General features: G+C 41.5%; 2 protein-coding genes across 2 annotated transcripts in view; both read right to left on the reverse strand.

The window, feature by feature from the left end:
- LOC146575901 (protein cramped-like) overlaps positions 1-20,278 on the reverse strand; it is a 132,038-nt gene that overhangs the window by 29,353 nt on the left and 82,407 nt on the right. The gene's annotated exons all lie outside the window — the stretch shown is intronic.
- Positions 1,685-5,435, reverse strand: LOC146575903 (uncharacterized). Its single transcript, XM_085272603.1, has 2 exons — positions 4,558-5,435; positions 1,685-3,793 (listed from the first exon to the last, which is right to left on the reverse strand). The coding sequence occupies exons 1-2, from the start codon at positions 5,377-5,379 to the stop codon at positions 3,458-3,460; spliced, it is 1,158 nt and encodes a 385-aa protein (XP_085128729.1). The 5' UTR covers positions 5,380-5,435; the 3' UTR covers positions 1,685-3,457.

Raw genomic sequence — 20,278 nt, forward strand, 5'->3', positions numbered from 1 at the left:
ATGGTCGCCCCAACAAGGCATTTATCTGTAGATAAAAATGAAACAGTGTCAAATATCAAACTTATGGCTGAAAATCAGTTTTTCCCCAATGGCACCTCAAAAAAAACCAAAAGTCTTTCACACTATTCAACTCATATTGAGAGCTCACAGATGCATGTGGATGCTTCCAGTACAGTTGATGAGTTGTATAAGCAAAGTAAGGTCAAAATTCTGCGACTTTATCTGTGTACCAGAAAGAAAACACAACAGCAGCCTCAAGACGTAGAGGCCGATCATGCAATAACCCAGCCCTCTGTGGTAGATCTCACTGACAATGAACCTAATCAGGCCGCTGATGATCTGTTGGTGGAAAACGTGAATTCAGAACCATCAAACTTTGTAATTAATGATGGAGCTTCCATAAGTGGATATTTGGAACTGAATGACACATTACCATGGGATGGTCTGCCAAATGTAGGTGAAAGTGAAGATTCTGATGCAGTTGTTATTATTAGTGGGGATAACAGGGTGGATATTAGTGTGGTTGAACTAAACCCTGAAACACTGTTTACAGAAAAAGAGTCTGATCCACCTCATCACACATTGTCTCTCTCACCGGGGCTGACAGGAGAGGCCAATATTCCTGACCAAGCACCCCCTGAACCACGATCTTGTCCCGTAATACTAACTGTTAGAAGAGGTCATTGTCTTACTGATTTGATCAGTGCCTTTGAGGACTCAAACATTATTTCATCTGAGGTCAATATCACAGATAGGACACAAAGTACTTATTCAGGCCCCAATGTTTGTAATCAAGTGCTGGCGTCCCGTTGTGGGTTCTGTAGCTGGTTTACTCCCACCAGAAGGACTGCATCATTTCATTGCAGAAAAAAAACCAACTGTAAAAACAGTGAAGGAGCTTCTAATCTTTCCAGAGGAGATGACAGCTGCCCAGTCAACAGTTTCTCGTTACCTGAAAAGGTACATTGGAGAAATTGATATCTTCAGCTTTTCCTGCGGTTCTGTACAGGATCCAATCTGTTCGATAAAGCCATACTAATTGAGTTCATAGAAACTACAGATTTCCTCCGCAGACCACAATCCCACACATGTGGATGTGTGCTAAAGCTGCCCCTTGGTTATCACAGCTAACCAGACTTTCGCAGTGAATTTAACAGCATTCTCGCAAGCTCTATGTGGGTGATGGATGTGGTGTAGGTCAGTGTTACCCAACCATGGTCCTCAAGGCACTCTGCCCTACACGTTTTAGGTTTTCCACCCTAACAGTTCATAGAAACACGGGTGTAGTTAACAGTAACATGAAGGAATGAATGTGAATGTTCAATAGACTGCGCCGTTAAGTTCTCTTAACGGTGTAGCCCGTTGTGCCTTTTTCATGTGCAGCCTTTTTTTTCATCTGGTCAGTAAGTGCTTTCTTAGTTTCTCCCGCTAATTAAAATAGTAAGCTAAAGGGAATGTTCAGGTTATTTGAAGTGGAGTTGCCTGTAGTAGACAGCACTTAGCACTCTGACTTTGCAGAAGCAGCAGTTAGATATTGGGGACAAAATAAGGCAACAAATTGCTTGGGGAATGAGACCACAAAACAACACCAGTTGAAAATACATATACATATTTAAATGATTTTAATTTTCAGTGCTTCACCTGGCAGGAATCCGTACACTAAACATAGAAGTGCATCTGTTCCTGCTGCACACATTGTTACTGTGTTTTTGGCTAGTGCCAAAATAAATGACTAATTTTAACATTCTAATACTTTTTTACTACAGGAAGAGTAACAAATATTTCCAATATAGCATACAGTAACAGTTCTACAAACTGGAAGATTGCTGAGTGCTGTCTACTGTATATACAAACATAAGTACAACACCATTACAAATACCATATTCCAACTGATTAAGCATGTTCTATATTAAAGTATTTCAGATGTTTGCAGAAATCTTAATAGAAACAAGAATGTGAACCTTTATGTTCCTAATGGGTTTAGAAGAAAAGTTGTCAATTACAGAGATTGGTTACATTGTGAAGAGGTTTGTATAACCTCTTCACAATGTAACTGTTATTTTAGCCTGTTATTATATGCAAAATACAACCTGTTTTTGAGTATGGTGTATTTTGAAAGACACCAGTAAACCATTCTCATTTGTACAAAACATTGTCCTCTCTGTTACATTCTATACATCTTTAAACATGAACATGTCTAATGACACCGCTGAAAGTTATTTAATTACTCATTCTATAATGTCATACACGTGCTGTGATTTTTAAGAAAAGAAGCCGTTCTTTATCAAACATGGGATTGCTTTAATCTATTCCACAATAACAAAAATATAGGCTCAAGAAACATTTGGAGCATTGGTGACACAACTATGATTCTACACTTTAGCCTACTTGGTCTTCTTGTCTAATTGATCACAACATTAGCTATATTGCCAGTCTATGTGGTTGTTATCCAAGGTGCTCTTGTTTTTGTTAGAAATGAACACATTTTTGCTACCAAAAACTATTATGAACAACTTTTGATGCTTTAACAGTTTGATAAGTTTAACTCAATCCCAAAAGGATTTATTTTTTTCTAACCTGTATCATATTTTAGTTTAATACTCCACGCTTTGTAGCTACTGTGAGATTATTCTGTTATCATATGTTATCTTATATCTGTAGTTAAAGTAGTTGAATTATGTTAACAGCTGTAGAACATATATGTATCCCTTAGTCTAGATTGTGTGCAAAGTATGTAGCTTAGTTTCCCTTATATTTTTAGGTTAAAAGAATGTGACCATTTTTGGATTTGTTAGACAGGTGTGGATTACCCTGTACCCTTGATCTGCTGTGAATGTGTTACACTGTTTCTTGACATTTCATACTGCTGAATCATGAAGAGAATGTTGTGTGCAGAGGACCTTGTGCCGATAATAGAAGAGACAGACCACATTCCATACCCCCACCTTTACAGAGAGCAGAAAGACAGGGAGCCGAGGTCATAACTTAGGCGCCGTAACAGAGAAAGAATGTGAATGTTTAGGCTTTTACGACTAGGTGGGGGCCACTAGAGGCTATAAGAAGCGGAGTAGCCCGTCACCATTTTGAGATTTGCTGTGACCCTCTTCATGCATGTCTCCCCATCATGATGGCTTATGCTCATAAAGTGTTGGATTGTATGGAAATAAAAGATTGTTGATTGAGCATTTATACACCGAGTATTGTCCTTCCTTCAGCCCAAAGATTCAAAGAATTGGGAGATTTTAACACTACCAAGAGCAAGCAACACTTCATGATGAGTTAATTTACTGACATGGATAAAATGAAAATTATGTTATACAGTCTTTTCTGATAATTTTGATACAAAGACAAGATAAGTACACACTGGAGAAAAATAATTACTTAATAATAAGTACATTAAGCTGTAGGAATACGTACTGAAGTACAAAATGTACTACATTTGTATGTTTGTGTCCATTTAAGTAGCCTCAAATAACTGTGAACGAACTGTATCCCTGAGATGAAAATATAAATCAAGGGCCTGGGACATGGTAGATGGGAATTCCAAGCTTGATTCCTCCATTATTATTGTGCACAAATCAAACACTTGCACATCACATGGGACTGAACTAACAAAAGTGCAGCTATTTTTACACAAGGTCAAATCTTCTGTCAGTGGAACGAGACAGTCTTCTGCACCCCAAAGGTGAGGGGCCATGTACATGACATCAGGTATCCCACAGGGCACGTTGTTATTCTTTGAGGGCCTTATACGGTGAGCATTCCAAACACTCCGGATGTCATTCAATACCTCCTGATGAAGAAACAAGAATTAGGTCAGAGCTGTAATACAAGGCATTTTTAAAATGGTCGACAATAAGTGTGGTGCATCCTTAAATGAATTGAAAAGCAGCAATGTTTGGATGCAGTTTAATGAAAACCAAAGGAAGAGGGAGTGATTGCAAAAAAAGAAAAGAAAGAACCACACCAGGCAAACCACTGAGTTGTGGGATCTGGGCTTTATACTAATACTAATACTAATCTTGGTCCGGATGCGCAAAGCTTTTCAACTTTATGCGCATAATACAGGTGACAAAATCAATATTTTTCAATCCCATGAGGGGATCCAATATCATCTGAGTCCTGAATGTACCAATGATAGAGCGCTGAAGAGTTACTGATGCGTGAAGCCTCTGACTGCTTTTGACAGACTGGCAGTGACAGATCGGTAGCTGCAGCATAACTGCTGATGCAGAATGAGCGCAGACAAGGATAATGTCCTCCGATCAGAAAAAAACAACATTTAAGTCGTGCTGACTTCTGATCAGTTCAATTGGCAAAGTGTTCCCTGATTTAAAAACTTTGGCTGGGTCGATGCTTCAGCCTCCATTACGCACATACAGAGTGCAGTTGACCTACTTCAACAACGTTAGGAATACATTGCATTTACCGTTCGGTAAAGGTAATGTCGTTTTAACTACGGTATGTAAACGATTATTTTGTTACCCTTACTGCTAAAACAGCGTAATTTAATGTAATTAATTACCACCACTGGTTATCATAATATGGGTCATTTACCTGAATGATTGACATGAAGCAGAACTGTGACAGAGCTTTGTCAATGAAATCCCCAAAGAAGAATCCTTCGTCCTTCAGTTCTCCTAGAAGCTTGATCCATGACTCGACTCCTTCTTTTCTCATCACTGCCCACCAGCTCTCAATTCTCTGGTTTGCCGTACTTGCTCCTGTGACATAGCTTCTGTCTCCTGCTCTATCATCCCCGTCATTTCTCTGTAAATAACGCTGGAGGTCTCTGACCAACACGTTCTCAGTGCCCATGTCAGTTCGTACGAGCCTGGGGAAACCCCCACGACTCTCCACTGCTTCCACAAAGTAACCTCCGATAACCTTTGGGTCACTGTTAGTGTGTGCGGCCCGCAGCCAAATGATGTTGCGTGAGAAACCGTCGATGCATCCATTAATACATATCCCATATGGCTTTAGTTTGTCATAAGAGTCTATGTGCCACACAAAGTTAGGCCCCTGAGCAAAATATTGCCTCCTTCTGAGACGTGTGGTCTGGCGAACCTGGGAACCTAATGGGTCCAGTAAAGAGATGAGGATCCTGACGTCTTCTTTCCTGATCGCAGTGCCGTGTTGTTTGCACTTTGTAAACATCCACCGATAACCGTGATCCTTCCCAGGCCCTTGCAGTTGGTTCACAATAAAATCTATCCCGGCGTCCAGGTCGTACTTACGTCTGTAAAGCGACTTGGCTCTCAATATCCGGTTTAAATGTCTCTCCGTAATGATGGTTCCTTGCATTGCCAGGCTTTTCAAAATGCGTTTGTAGCTCATTCCCAGCCTAAAATAAAACTCAATCAGACTGTCTCTGTCCATGGTGTATAGGTTTAGCTTCTTTTAGCTTGGGGTAGGCCTCAGTTGATGTTTTAAATTAAAACGCTTGAAGACAAAGTGAACTCTGGACAAGCGTGCGGCCTACCTGAAGCCCAGGTGGGCTTGTTGATAATCACATTTTCACACTCATCTCGGGGCACATCCATGGTGTTCTGGTGCCAGCCTGTCCCCTCTGTTTTTGTGGGGGTTTTCCCCACATACGAAAATGGCCGCTTCTGCCTGGAGGGAGTTTTTTATTTTTGCTTTGCAGCTGCACAGGATCTGTATAGAAGTTTTAAACACTTCTATTTTGGGCAAATTTATAATATTTTAGACGACAGAACATAAAACACTGTTTGCTTGCGTGCGTGTGTTTGTGTGTAAAAACTGAGATGTTCAGAGGTCTTGCTTCATGGTATCGAACAGCCCACACAAAACAGGTTCTTTATGATTTAATTTAAGTGCTGATGTAAACCACAATGTTCAGCAAACATCTATCAGGTCATTGGACTGTATTTTTTTAAAGCTTAAGTATGCGCACATGGGATATATTAAAAACTGACAAGCCGTTTGAACACATGATGTGAAATCACTTAATCAACCTGCTGGATTTGCCAAAAGTTAAAATATTTATACTACTTTGGCACATTGCTCTTAACTTATTAAGGTGGCTATTAGTGAGGGTCATGATAATCAATTCAATTGAGCAGAAGTGACGTTCTTACTTCGATTCGTCCAAATTCATGTGAGTTCCAGTCTGTTCAGCCTGTTTCTGTGTAGCACCAAGCAGTAGACCTAAACCTGGATGTGCTTCTGGGTTCTGCCTCTAATGAAAACGGATGAGTGTAAAATGCAACCATTGTTTGTAGTTTGCTGCCACCTACTGAGTGAAAAAAGAACTGAAGTTGTAAAAAGTCAGTATTCCTAATGATAGGCTTCGTTTTGTTTCAGTTTCAGTTCACTATACAGCTCATCAAACTGTTTTCCCTTTACGTTTTGATATAATAGCTTTTTAGTACTACTGAGACACATACTGCCTTTTTCTTCCGTTAGAGTAATATTTTCTTGAGCTGTGTAACTGGATTTGTTCAAACATAGAGGTAGTTTGGATTCACTGACACAGGAGCCATACGCCCTTTCTGCAGTTTCTATGCTTCCTTAGCTCGTTTATGTCGCCATTGTTAATCCTGTCCTGTGCAAAGAAAAGCCCAAGCTACACTTGTCTGACTGACAGAAGGTTCAAGAGAAGGACATTTGCTCTCAACTCTTTCCCTGTTGAAATGTTATTCCAAGCAAGTGAGTTTCCTACAGGGTATGGAGGGTTAGTATGTGTTAATGATTTCAGTGTCATGCAGGGGAAAGTAGCATTCAGTGGAAGCTTCTCGGTGATTGTTTTAAATCCAAATATGACCCTTATTTGTGGCGCATGTTAGCATACAGTCAGCTCAGGAGTTAGTATCAGTCATGTGGTTGTCACGAGGTTGCGCACAGCATCACCGGCAAGAGGGCTTGGTTTGAGAGGTTTTTGGCATCTGTGATGTGATTTACAACCATCCACCCATGTACAGTAAGAAGCTGCACTCACAACCGTGGGCATCAGCAAGTTGGTGAAATTTAAACAAAACAGCATTCCATCTGAAACTCTCTTATTGTACCCAAAATACAAATTTTAGTGATTACATGTGGCTTCATTAATTATGTTCAAAAGGATGAATACATAACGCAAGTAATAACTTTATAATCAGTCAGTGAATGAAGGAGCTCAAGAGTGCAAATATAGTTGCAATAAAGTGACAAATATGCCCTTTTATGTCAAACAAAGACCGAAATAAGTGGCATCAGTGTGAGGATGAAAATGAGCGATCCAACCTCACACTGCAGATATCAGGGCAACGCACAGTGGGGGGGCAGGGGAGGGGGGGGGTTGCAGTCTGCGCGCACAAGAGGGCTAACAACGCTGTGAGTGACAGAATCCACCCAAACTGAGGAACAGCTTCTTCCCCAGAGCTGAAGCCTGCACTGTTTGCACTATAATATAATATAATATAATATAATATGTTGCTATTTAATGTTTTTTGTTCGTGTTGCAGCTGCTCTGTGAGCCAAGCTTTCGTAGTCTAAATTCAATGGAAATATATCTCTGCACCACACGATGGCGATAGATTCTCACAGTCTGTGCTCTGCTTCCGCCACCAGTCATCTTTAAATCTTTTTTTTATTCAATGAAACCTTTATTTAACTCGCAGCATTACTTTAAAAAAATCATATTTAAATACAAAAAAAAAAATAAATACATGAACGACAGTAGTAGAAAATTGATAAAATAACACCAAATAAATATATTTACAAATGATAGCAACATCAATGGAATAAAACCATGAACACCAGCAGAAGGAGAAAGAGGCCTGTATCTACATTATTACTCTGGCAGCTCTCAGGCTCCATACAGACAGGACACGTTGCAGCGTAATTGCAGACAGGTGCGTGGGCCTGAGCTCCGCCCAGGCAGAATGACGAGTGGAAGAAAGCAGCAACACAATAAACATATGTAACCTTGCGGAGCCGGCCGGGCAGACATCGAGACCGTGACAGAGTGCAAAACTTTTATACTTGACAACACACACAAAAACCCCCACACACAACAAAAATCAGAATTTTTGTGATTTGGATTTTTATTTAAAGGTGAAACCTTTTTTCTTTTCTTTTTTTTGCCAGATTAGACATTTTGATTAATTTCATTGAAGTATACTTTAGTTTTTTTGTTTTACTTTGATGCTATAATAGATGTTTTTAAAATTTAGTAATATTTAATACTATATTGCATCATGGCAAAACAACAGTCTCCTCAAGCTGCTTTATACTGTAAGGTGAAAACACTACAGAAAAAGCCAGAAAACCCCAACAATCCAAAGATCCCCTTTGAGCAAGCACTGGGCGACAGTGGGGAGGAAAAACTCCCTTTAGGAAGAAACCTCCGGCAGAACCAGGCTCAAGAAGGGGCGGCCATCTGCTGCGACCGGTTGGGGGTGATGGAAAGAGAATAGAGGGAGACAAGATGAAGTATACTTCTAATGGCCTATTCCAATTGGTGGTAATACATCATAAGAATTGAGGAAAGGTGGTGTTGATGGAGACTCTGGGGAAGGCCTTCGTCTGCCAGGGTGTTTTGGAGCCACTTGAATAAATTTAGTTTGCACTGGAGGTGGACGAGGTTTAATCTGTGGAAAGATCTGAGACGGAGTTGGAGTCTCCCCATAACATCTCCCCATCACGCCTCTATGGACCAACGGTGCGAGCTTTTGTCCTTTCTGTTTTTCTAATTTAAGCTGGAGTTGAACGTCTTTCACTCTAGATTTTAGATGACCCATCTCTTTTTCTTCATTGCCAGCCTTTCTGATCATCTGGTTCACTGGTCCAATGAGCTCCTGTTTTTGTTTGAATAAAGCGTATTCGGAAGACTTTACCATATCATTGTACTGCTTTTTAAATGATTCCAGCTCCCGTGTTTTATCTAGTAAAGCTGCATCTAGATCCTTGCATCTGGTACGTAGACAGTTCAGCTGTTTTTCAAGAAACTCGGTCGTTCCAACAAAGGGGATGCCTTCCACACCGTCTGTCACGGCTGCCGAGGCGAGCCGTGTGGAGTTGGAAAAAGGACCCAAGAGCAAGCAGTGTATGAAAAGATTAGTGGAGTTTATTTACAAGGTGTCAGTGGCAGGAACAGAAAACGAATAATGAGACAAACTAACGGAAACCTAAACTGGGAAAACTAAAGAGCAACTAGAAATCCACAGGACACGGGGAGAAAGGCAGAGAGACGCAGACTGACGGAGGATACAGAGACGCAGAGAGACACAGATGAATGCAGAAAAGCGCGGACTTACATGGAGTAATACAGACGAACCGGCAACAGGCAGGAGAACACACAGGGCTTAAATACACACACCAGTAATCAGGGGATAAGAGACAGGAGGGCAACACAGCTGGGAGAAATCAGAGCTGACGGGACAGGGGAAATGTAAACTGAACACACTCACATCAGACATGAACCTTCAGAATAAAACAGGAAATTAACAGACAGAGAACCAGACAGGACACTGAACTTGACAGGCAGACTCATGAGCAGACACAAAAACACCATGGACAGACAGAGGGAACACAGAGAAGTGGGAGCAGGCAGGCAAAGAACAGAAACCTAACAAATGGCAAAATAACAACAGAATACACACTCGGAATGAACAAAAGCATAAGGAAACACAAAACACTGAGTCCTCAGACTCAGGACCATGACACCGTCTACGTATTTCTTTTTCAAGTTGTGGAATATATCCCTAAATTCCACCTTTTCTTTTTGTCTGAAGTGACCTGCATGTGGAAATGCCTTTTCAAAGGACAAAACGCACTGGTACAATTCCTCTTGGAAGTGGCGCTTTTTCTTTTCCAGGCAATTCGTTTTTTGTGTGAATATTTCTGTTTGCTTTTTTGTGGCGCGCAGTTGCTCTTCCAGTGAGATCTTTTCAGCCAGTGCCTGATTGTGTGCCGTTTTTACTTTATGCCTGTCCACTGCTGTCTTTCTGTGTTCTTCCTTCTCTTTACTTAGTGTCACAGTTCGGCTGTGTGGCAGGCAGGAGAAGGACCCAAACGCAAACTCACAGAGTCAAAAGTTAAACTCAAAAAACACAGCTTTATTGCTGGCGTGGAGTGGGACACGAAAAACAATACAAAATAACCTAAACTGGGAAAAACTAAAGCACAAGGAGCCACAGGGAAAAATCACACAGCTATGATGGAGGACGCAACACTGACAAAGAGAAACATGGGGCTTAAATACACTGAGGGATAACGAGGGGGAATGAGCCACAGGAGGAGAGCACAGCTGAGAGTAATTAAGCAGGACGAGGCAAGGGAAGCAAAACTAGAAACATTAACATAGAACAGACTGTGAAAGTAAAACAGGAAACACACTGACGGAACTCAAGACATGTGGACTTAACAGACTGGGGGAGACAGAACATAGGGATCTGAAACATGGAACAGAAAGGCACAGTAGATCAACATGAACATAACAACGCCACAGGGGAAGAGTAAAACTGAACACGATGAACACAGAAACACCAGACCTCTTCACAATAAAACAGGAAACATAATGAGACGTAGACATGACAACCCAAACTTCACAATGTATATCAAAACGTAAAGGGAAAACAGTTTGATGAGCTGTATAGTGAACTGAAACTGAAACAAAACGAAGCCTATCATTAGGAATAGTGACTTTTTACAACTTCAGTTCTTTTTTCACTCAGTAGGTGGCAGCAAACTACAAACAATGGTTGCATTTTACACTCATCCGTTTTCATTAGAGGCAGAACCCAGAAGCACATCCAGGTTTAGGTCTACTGCTTGGTGCTACACAGAAACAGGCTGAACAGACTGGAACTCACATGAATTTGGACGAATCGAAGTAAGAATGTCACTTCTGCTCAATTGAATTGATTATCATGACCCTCACTAATAGCCACCTTAATAAGTTAAGAGCAATGTGCCAAAGTAGTATAAATATTTTAACTTTTGGAAAATCCAGCAGGTTGATTAAGTGATTTCACATCATGTGTTCAAACGGCTTGTCAGTTTTTAATATATCCCATGTGCGCATACTTAAGCTTTAAAAAAATACAGTCCAATGACCTGATAGATGTTTGCTGAACATTGTGGTTTACATCAGCACTTAAATTAAATCATACAGAACCTGTTTTGTGTGGGCTGTTCGATACCATGAAGCAAGACCTCTGAACATCTCACTTTTTACACACAAACACACACATCCAAGCAAACAGTGTTTTATGTGCTGTGAGATTTATAATATTATTTTATGCCATGTTAGACCCCTAATTAAAGATTGTGAATTATTATGTAGTTTTAGTTTGCATTATTCTCCTGAATTAGGAGAGGGTGATAACTATTGCATTTGTTAAACTGATTTGCATTACACTGCTGATTTATTGTGAATGGATGATATTGTTTCATGATGCATTATACTGCTGAGTTATAAGAAATACTGTTTGCAGAAAAGTCATCGCCTTATTTGTCTGATTAGAAGAGAACGGAACATGCTGGAGTTTTCTGCCCCATCTCAGCAGGAGCAGATAAACAGGGAGCCAAGGTCGTAGCTTAGGCGCCGTGTGAGAGAAAGCATGTGAATGTTTAGGCTTTTATGATAAGGTGGGGGCACCAGAGGCTATAAGAGTTTTATCAATGCTCCACCATTTTGAGATCTGAGGCTGTCTGCATACAGTGTCCATCTCCCACGCGTGTGATCATTAAAATCATCGTTTGACTTAACCCGGCCGGACCAGTGTTGTTATTGTGGTTTTTCCTCTTGTCTCCATCCCCAATTTTTGAACTCGTAACAGTGCTGTCGTCTAAAATATTATAAATTTGCCTAAAATAGAAGTGTTTAAAACTTCTATACAGATCCTGTGCAGCTGCAAAGCAAAAATAAAAAACTCCCTCCAGGCAGAAGCGGCCATTTTCGTATGTGGGGAAGACCCCCACAAAAACAGAGGGGACAGGCTGGCACCAGAACACCACGGATGTGCCCCGAGATGAGTGTGAAAATGTGATTATCAACAAGCCCACCTGGGCTTCAGGTAGGCCACACGCCTGTCCAGAGTTCACTTTGTCTTCAAGCTTTTTAATTTAAAACATAAACTGAGGCCTACCCCAAGCTGAAAGAAGGCAGATTATGTCCTCAGATAAAGCAAGCAATGAGGGCGAAGCAGAGAAAGTACCTGCACAATACATTCACATAAATCTAAATGGAATTTCTTTGAGGACACAAACATCTGGGGAGTAAACAGCTGTTTCAATACCTAATCACAGATGATGAGGACGAAGTCGAAGTCCTGCAAGGACTGCTGGAAACAGCAAAAGAAAAGGTGGTACGTCAGGAATTTCACAACAGCCAAGTTGTTGAATTATTATTGAAACGCCACAAAGAGGAAAAAAATAAGATGCAGCAATTTTACGAGGAAAATACTAAAAAAAACTCGAAGACAAAGCCAATGCTGCAGACAGAAAGTTAGAAGAGGTCATGGAAATGTATGATTCCAAAATAGAAAAGCTTGAGAGAACAGTAAAAAATAGTAGAGGTGTGGCCGTCAATGCGGTTAAAGAACGCGAGGAACAACATCAATCCTCGCAGTGTTGGATTGAGGGTCTTCTGACACGTAATACAAAGTTACAGGACGAAAATGAATTGATGGATAAAACCGTGAAAGAATTAACAGACGAGAAAGATCAAATGGGCAAAGTAATAGACAACCAAAAGGCCCAGAATATGGAGATCAAACGGAAATGTCAGAGAAATATTAGGGCTCTGGCCTTTGAAAAGAAAATGAAGGCTATGGTCGAAGATGAAGTTGATTCTTTGAAAAAGAAAAATGAAGACCTAAAAAAGGCCCTAAGCACAGAGCAGGAAAACCACAGAAAGACAGCAGTGGACAGGTATAAAGTAAAAACGGCACACAATCAGGCACTGGCTGAAAAGATCTCACTGGAAGAGCAACTGCGCGCCACAAAAAAGCAAACAGAAATATTCACACAAAAAACGAATTGCCTGGAAAAGAAAAAGCGCCACTTCCAAGAGGAATTGTACCAGTGCGTTTTGTCCTTTGAAAAGGCATTTCCACATGCAGGTCACTTCAGAGAAAAAGAAAAGGTGGAATTTAGGGATATATTCCACAACTTGAAAAAGAAATACGTAGACGGTGTGGAAGGCATCCCCTTTGTTGGAACAACGAAGGAGTTTCTTGAAAAACAGCTGAACTGTCTACGTATCAGATGCAAGGATCTAGATGCAGCTTTACTAGATAAAACACGGGAGCTGGAATCATTTAAAAAGCAGTACAATGATATGGTAAAGTCTTCCGAATACGCTTTATTCAAACAAAAACAGGAGCTCATTGGACCAGTGAACCAGATGATCAGAAAAGCTGGCAATGAAGAAAAAGAGATAGGTCATCTAAAATCTAGAGTGAAAGACGTTCAACTCCAGCTTAAATTAGAAAAACAGAAAGGACAAAAGCTCGCACCGTTGGTCCATAGAGGCGTGATGGGGAGATGTTATGGGGAGACTCCGACTCCGTCTCAGATCTTTCCACAGATTAAACCTCGTCCACCTCCAGTGCAAACTAAATTTATTCAAGTGGCTCCAAAACACCCTGGCAGACGAAGGCCTTCCCCAGAGTCTCCATCAACACCACCTTTCCTCAATTCTTATGATGTATTACCACCAATTGGAATAGGCCATTAGAAGTATACTTCATCTTGTCTCCCTCTATTCTCTTTCCATCACCCCCAACCGGTCGCAGCAGATGGCCGCCCCTTCTTGAGCCTGGTTCTGCTGGAGGTTTCTTCCTAAAGGGAGTTTTTCCTCCCCACTGTCGCCCAGTGCTTGCTCAAAGGGGATCTTTGGATTGTTGGGGTTTTCTGGCTTTTTCTGTAGTGTTTTCACCTTACAGTATAAAGCAGCTTGAGGAGACTGTTTTTTTGCCATGATGCAATATAGTATTAAATATGACTACATTTTAAAAACATCTATTATAGCATCAAAGTAAAACAAAAAAACTAAATGAAATGAATCAAAATGTCTAATCTGGCAAAACAAGAAAAGAAAAAAGGTTTCACCTTTAAATAAAAATCCAAATCACAAACACATTCTGATTTTTGTTGTGTGTGTTTTTTTGTGTGTGTTGTCACGTATAAAATCTTTGCACTCTGTCTCGGTGTCTGCCCGGCCGGCTCCGCAAGGCTACATATGTTTATTGTGTTGCTGCTTTCTTCCACTCGTCATTCTGCCTGGGCGGAGCTCAGGCCCACGCACCTGTCTGCAATTACGCTGCAACGTGTCCTGTCTGTATGGAGACTGAGAGCTGCCAGAGTAATAATGTAGATACAGGCCTCTTTCTCCTTCTGCTGCTGTTCATGCTTTTATTCCATTGATGTTGCTATCATTTGTAAATATATTTATTTGCTCTTATTTTATCAATTTACTGTCGTTCATGTATTTAATCTTCTTTGTATTTAAATATGATTTTTTTTAAGTAATGCCGCGAGATGGACAGTTAAATAAAGGTTTCATTGAATTAAAAAAAAGATTTAAAGATGACTGGTGGCGGAAGCAGAGCACAGACTGTCTGTGAGAATCTATCGCCATCGTGTGGTGCAGAGATATATTGCCATTGAATTTAGACAACGAAAGCTTGGCTCACAGAGCAGCTGCAACACGAACAAAAAACATTAAATAGCAACATGATATATTATATTATATTATATTATATTATATTATATTATATTATATTATATTATATTATATTATATTTATAGCTGTCGAAATTAACGCGTTAATTGCGATAATTAAATTTTGGAATTAATTACGTTAGAATATTTAACTATTTAGCGCAACACGCAGATAAGTCGCTCCCATAATTCCACTTGATTTGTTTACCGCGCCACTGAAAATGGAGAAGCAGGAAGCGGATGGCCTTCTGGATGGGGAATTTAAATACAAGAAGAACATAGATGGGACAATAAACAAACGCGTTGTAATTTGCACTCACTGTAGTAAAGAGTTTCAATTTCACCGTTCAAATTCGACCTTAAAATACCACCTTAATGCCAAACACGCGTTTGTCGGGGCAGCAGCTTCACCCGGCCTGCGTCAGACCACTCTTAGTGAACGCAGGCCACTCGGTAAGTCTTCTTTGGACAAACTGACCGACAATATAGCCAAATGGATAGCAAAGGACTGCAGACCGCTAAGCATTGTGGAGGACAAGGGCTTTGCGGATGTTTTAAAGGTTGCATCTCAGGACGCGTCCTACAAGCCCCCAGCGAGAAGCACAATAACAATTCGAATCCACGAACTGTATGAAACGGAGAAAAAGAAAAAAGAAGAGGCTTTAGTTCACACAGAATGCGTGGCTCTGACAGGAGACCACTGGACATCATTGAGTAATGACAATTACCTGGGAGTTACTGCGCATTTAATCACTGAAGCCTGGGGTCTGACATCCTTTGCGCTGACTATAATGAAAACGGAAGAGCGGCACTTTGCGGAGGCTTGTGCAGAGCAGTTCCAGACTGTTGCTCGCAGGTGGAGAATTGAGGAGAAGGTGACAACAGTAGGCACGGACAGTGCGCGCAATATGATCGCCGCGGCTCGCATCATGCCATTCAATCACATGCCGTGTACCGCGCACATTCTACAGAGATGCATCACAGTGAGTCTCGCAGACAGTGGCTTTGTCACTGCGCTGGCCAAATGCAAACAAACAATGAGTATACAACATACGAACAGATGAAGTATACAACAGAACATGAACACAAAAAGCCAAGGGTGAAAGAAAAAGGTAACAATTATAAGAATACACGCAAAAATTCACATACATATATTGTTGTGAGAGCCTTTTTGTTGGTGCAGTCTGATATTGATTGTATGTGCATGTGCACATCCTTAAAATAATGACAGAAATATGGTGTTTTGTTAGTAAACTTACATTTATGGATAAAAAATTTAGCTAAAAGTATTAAGAAATTTATCATAAAAAACATTTCTCATACTTCTTGGGGAACTTAAAGAAACAGAATAAAACATTTTCCCATCGTAAAGAAAACTCCCTTAAAATATGGACAATAACAAAGCTGCTAAATTCCTTCCAGAATCTCTGTGTAAAAGAACAGTACCAAAAAAGATGTGTCACCGTTTCTGGATGATCCCCACAGAAAGTACAATTAGTATTTATGTCCCTTTTGAATTTGACCATGTAGTGACTGGCTGGATAACATGTATGTCGAATTTTAAAAGAGACTTCTTTCACCTTATTTACAATCAAATATTTATGGGGGACCATCCAGACTGTCTTCCGCTTGATATCTGGAACACTGATTGGAAAATTATATAGTGCAATAAAGTCGTTGTAAGTAAGTAGTTGTCCCTCTTTACTAACCAGCTGAGCCACCAATAGGATCCCATTTTGGAGCCAAGTTTCCAGGAAAAGTGATTTATTTTTCTATAAAATATCTCTGTTGTTCCAGATAAGGTATTTGTGAGGTGAGAAGTTGTGTTTATAAATGAGGGTCCACGCTAAGAGGACCTGCTTATGGAAGGATGAAAGCTTTACAGGGACTTTCTCAACATTGTAATTACAATTTCAAATAAAAGTAAAGCCACCAAAACGAGAGAAAATGTGGTATGGTATAAAGTTCCAGATAGAGGTAGGGTTTTAAGAAAATGTTTGGCCCAATTAATTTTGAAAGTGTTATTTAAAGTAGAAAAGTCTAAGACGTTAAGCCCACCTGATTCGTACTTATTCATCACAACAGTTTTTCTAATATAGTGCGTACGGTTTTTCCATATAAAATTAAAGAGCATACGGTCAATATCTTTACTACTTTTCTTATCCAGATGTAAGGAGAGAGCAGCATATGTTCATCGGGATATCCCTTCAGCTTTAGTAATTAACACTCTACCTTTCAAAGACAAGTCCCTTGTTCCAAGATGGCGCCGCCGCGTATGGATGCCCCGGTGCTTCAGTGCGTTACTTCTGTTTTGTTTTTGTGCATAACTTCTGTGTCTGGGCACTCCTCTGGATATTCTTACACTAGAGAAGAGCTTCTTAACTACAGGACTACAACACCTGTGGATTTACTTCCAATATTTGTCGCATCTGCGGCAGATTTACTGCAGACTCTGATCAGGAAAGTGAGACGCCGAAAGCGAGGAAAGCGAGCCGGCGCACTCGTGCGTCTGAGGAGTGCTGCGAACTGCTCTTCCTGGGATCTTCCTTTCCAACGTACGCTCACTCAGGAATGAGATGGACGAGCTGGCCCTGATGAGAAGCATGAACAGAGACGTTGCCTCCTCCTGTGTCTTGTGTTTTACGGAGTCGTGGCTCTGTGAGGACATCCCGGACAGCGCGCTCAAGCTGGAGGGCTTTCATCTGCTGCGCGCGGACCGGCAGGCCTCTCTCTCTGGTAAGACCACAGGTGGACGTGTCTGCTTCTACATTAATAGTGGCTGGTGCACAGATGTAACAGTGATTGCTCAGCACTGCTCTTCCTCTCTGGAATACCTTTTTATTCACTGCAAACCGTTTTATTCTCCGCGGGAGTTTGCTTCATTCATCTTGGCCGCTGTTTACATCCCGCCAGATGCGGATGCGCAGGCAGCTCAGTGCGCACTCGCGGAGCAGATACTGCACATGGAGCGGACATTCCCGGACTCTCTCATCATTGCTCTTGGGGACTTTTACAACACCCCCCTCCTCACCCCACACAAAAGAGGATTTCACACCACCTCCTCCCACCACAACCCTTCATATTCATGAAGCAGATGCGAGGAAGCAGTTTAAGAGTCTGAATGCTCGGAAAGCTCCCGGCCCAGACGGTGTGTCTCGTCTACTGGACGCAGCCGGAGGGTTCACTTGGTTGTTTGCTCTCAATAGAAGCTGAGCGCGTCTCCGTGTCTGTGCTGGTAAACGATACTGAGTCCCAGTGCTCAGTAAACTGTACACCTGACCGTTATTCTCCCACTGAATCCGGTGTGTCCACGGTCCAACACGTGCTCAACACGATGGTGCTGACCGGTGCCCAAACACACCAGAACACCAAATAAGTAAAATAACACAAACACGAACTTCTCCATGGCTCGTCGGGATGGCAACTGCTCCAAAAGTGACACATGAAATAGGCTGACATTTGAGTTTGACACGGGAGGTGAGGGGGTGTTTTGAATATGCTTGACTCCGTCACGAGGTTGCGCACAGCATCACCGGCAAGGGGGCTTGGTTTGAGAGGTTTTTGGCATCTGTGATGTGATTTACAACCATCCACCCATGTACAGCAAGAAGCCGCACTCACAACCGTGGGCATCAGCAAGTTGGTGAAATTTAAACAAAACAAAACAGCATTCCATCTGAAACTCTCTTATTGTACCCAAAATACAAATTTTAGTGATTACATGTGGCTTCATTAATTATGTTCAAACGGATGAATACATAACGCAAGTAATAACTTTATGATCAGTCAGTGAATGAAGGAGCTCAAGAGTGCAAATATAGTTGCAATAAAGTGACAAATATGCCCTTTTATGTCAAACAAAGACCGAAATAAGTGGCATCAGTGTGAGGATGAGAATGAGCGATCCAACCTCACACTGCAGATATCAGGGCAAAGCACAGTGGGGGGGTTGCAGTCTGCGCGCACAAGAGGGCTAACAACGCTGTGAGTGACGGAATCCACCCAAACTGAGGAACAGCTTGTTCCCCAGAGCTGAAGCCTGCACTGTTTGCACTATAATATAATATAATATAATATAATATAATATAATATAATATAATATAATATAATATAATTAGGGCTGTCAAATGATTAAAATTTTTAATCAGATTAATCACAGCCTAAAAATTAATTAATCATGATTAATCACAACTCGAAATATGACCAAAATGTGTGCAAACATACGGACAGATAGCGGATTTTTACACACTTGTTAGTGTTATTTAATGCTAAGACCACGCTGAGTGGCCTGCGTTCACTCAGCGTGGTCTGACGTAGGCTGGGTGTTGTGCTGGAAGCGAATTAATCACAGCCTAAAAATGTATTAATCGCAACTCGAAATATATGTGTATATGTGTGTATATATGTGTAAAAATCGGGACAGATAGTGGTTTTTAACACACTTGTTTGTTTTATTTATTATTAATTGTGAGTACAAGCAGTACAAGCAGAACAGGGCTTCAAATAATTGTGAGGGATTTTTACTGAATGTTTTCCACCCGTTTAAATCTAGCACATTGTTTTATCCATATACATCTTCAAGTTCACAGAACATAGGCCTAATTCAACAGGCAAAATGTGGAGGCAGGAGTGGCCAGGTATCTGCGAGCAAGGCGGGCCAGCTGGCTGTGGGCTCCTGCATGAGCTGCCCACCACTGTAAGGGACAGTCCTCTAAGGCAGTGCAGGGCTCTGCTCTGTAGCGCTGTATGGCTCTGTCCTGCTGTACCTCCTCCTCTGACTCAGAGTCAGAGTCCATCTGCAGCAGGCTCAGCCTCTTCTTGGCTGGACCTTCTTCTGCAGTGTGTGATCTTCTAGGAGAGTCTTCATGCAGCATGCCTGCCAGTGTGGTCCACACTGCTTCTCTGTCAGTCTTGGGCACACTGCGTAGGTCTTTAAAACGTGGGTCCAGTGCAGTTGCGATCTGGAGCCATGCATAGTTGGTATGTTCCTGGCGGGAAGCAAGGTCTTCCTTAAACTTCTCTTTAAACCTCACCACATATGCAGGGTCCTCATCAGTTACTTCCATGACACGGCGCAGGTGGCAGAAGGCTGGTAGAACTACAGAGCAGGAGACGTAGGCCTCTCCTCCCAGCAGTTCAGTCACATATCTGCAGTGGAATACACACATACACACATGGGGTGGCTGTAGCTCAGGTGGCAGAGCAGGTCAGCCACTAATCAGAAGGTCGGTGGTTCGATCCCAGGCTGCCTCCTGGCTGCATGCCAAATATCCTTGGGCAAGATACTAACCCCGTGTTTGCCTACTGGTGGTGGTCAGAGGGCCCGGTGGCGCCTGTGTCCGGCAGCCTCGCCTCTGTCAGTGCGCCCCAGGGCAGCTGTGGCTACAATGTAGCTTGCCATCGCCAGTGTGTGAATGTGTGCGTGAATGGGTGAATGACTGAATGTAGTGTAAAGCGCTTTGGGGTCCTATGGACTAGAAAAGCGCTATACAAATGCAGGCCATTTACACACACACACACACACACAGATAAGACAGCAAATTAAAAAAAGCTTTTTAATACTAGGTAATATTAATAAAATATTTGATTTCATTTATTTTTTAAA

Source organism: Mchenga conophoros, linkage group LG4 (assembly GCF_057382185.1).
Source record: "Mchenga conophoros isolate Kocher_MC1m ecotype Shallow Benthic linkage group LG4, M_conophoros_male_GT1.1, whole genome shotgun sequence".
Lineage (NCBI taxonomy): Eukaryota > Metazoa > Chordata > Actinopteri > Cichliformes > Cichlidae > Mchenga > Mchenga conophoros.

Excerpts from the sequence above, each read along its gene's own strand:
- LOC146575903 (XM_085272603.1), bottom strand. The coding sequence starts at position 5,379 with ATGGACAGAGACAGTCTGATTGAGTTTTATTTTAGGCTGGGAATGAGC. Across the intron at positions 3,794-4,557 it reads GCTTCATGTCAATCATTCAG|GAGGTATTGAATGACATCCG; the intron begins GTAAATGACCCA and ends TTTCTTCATCAG.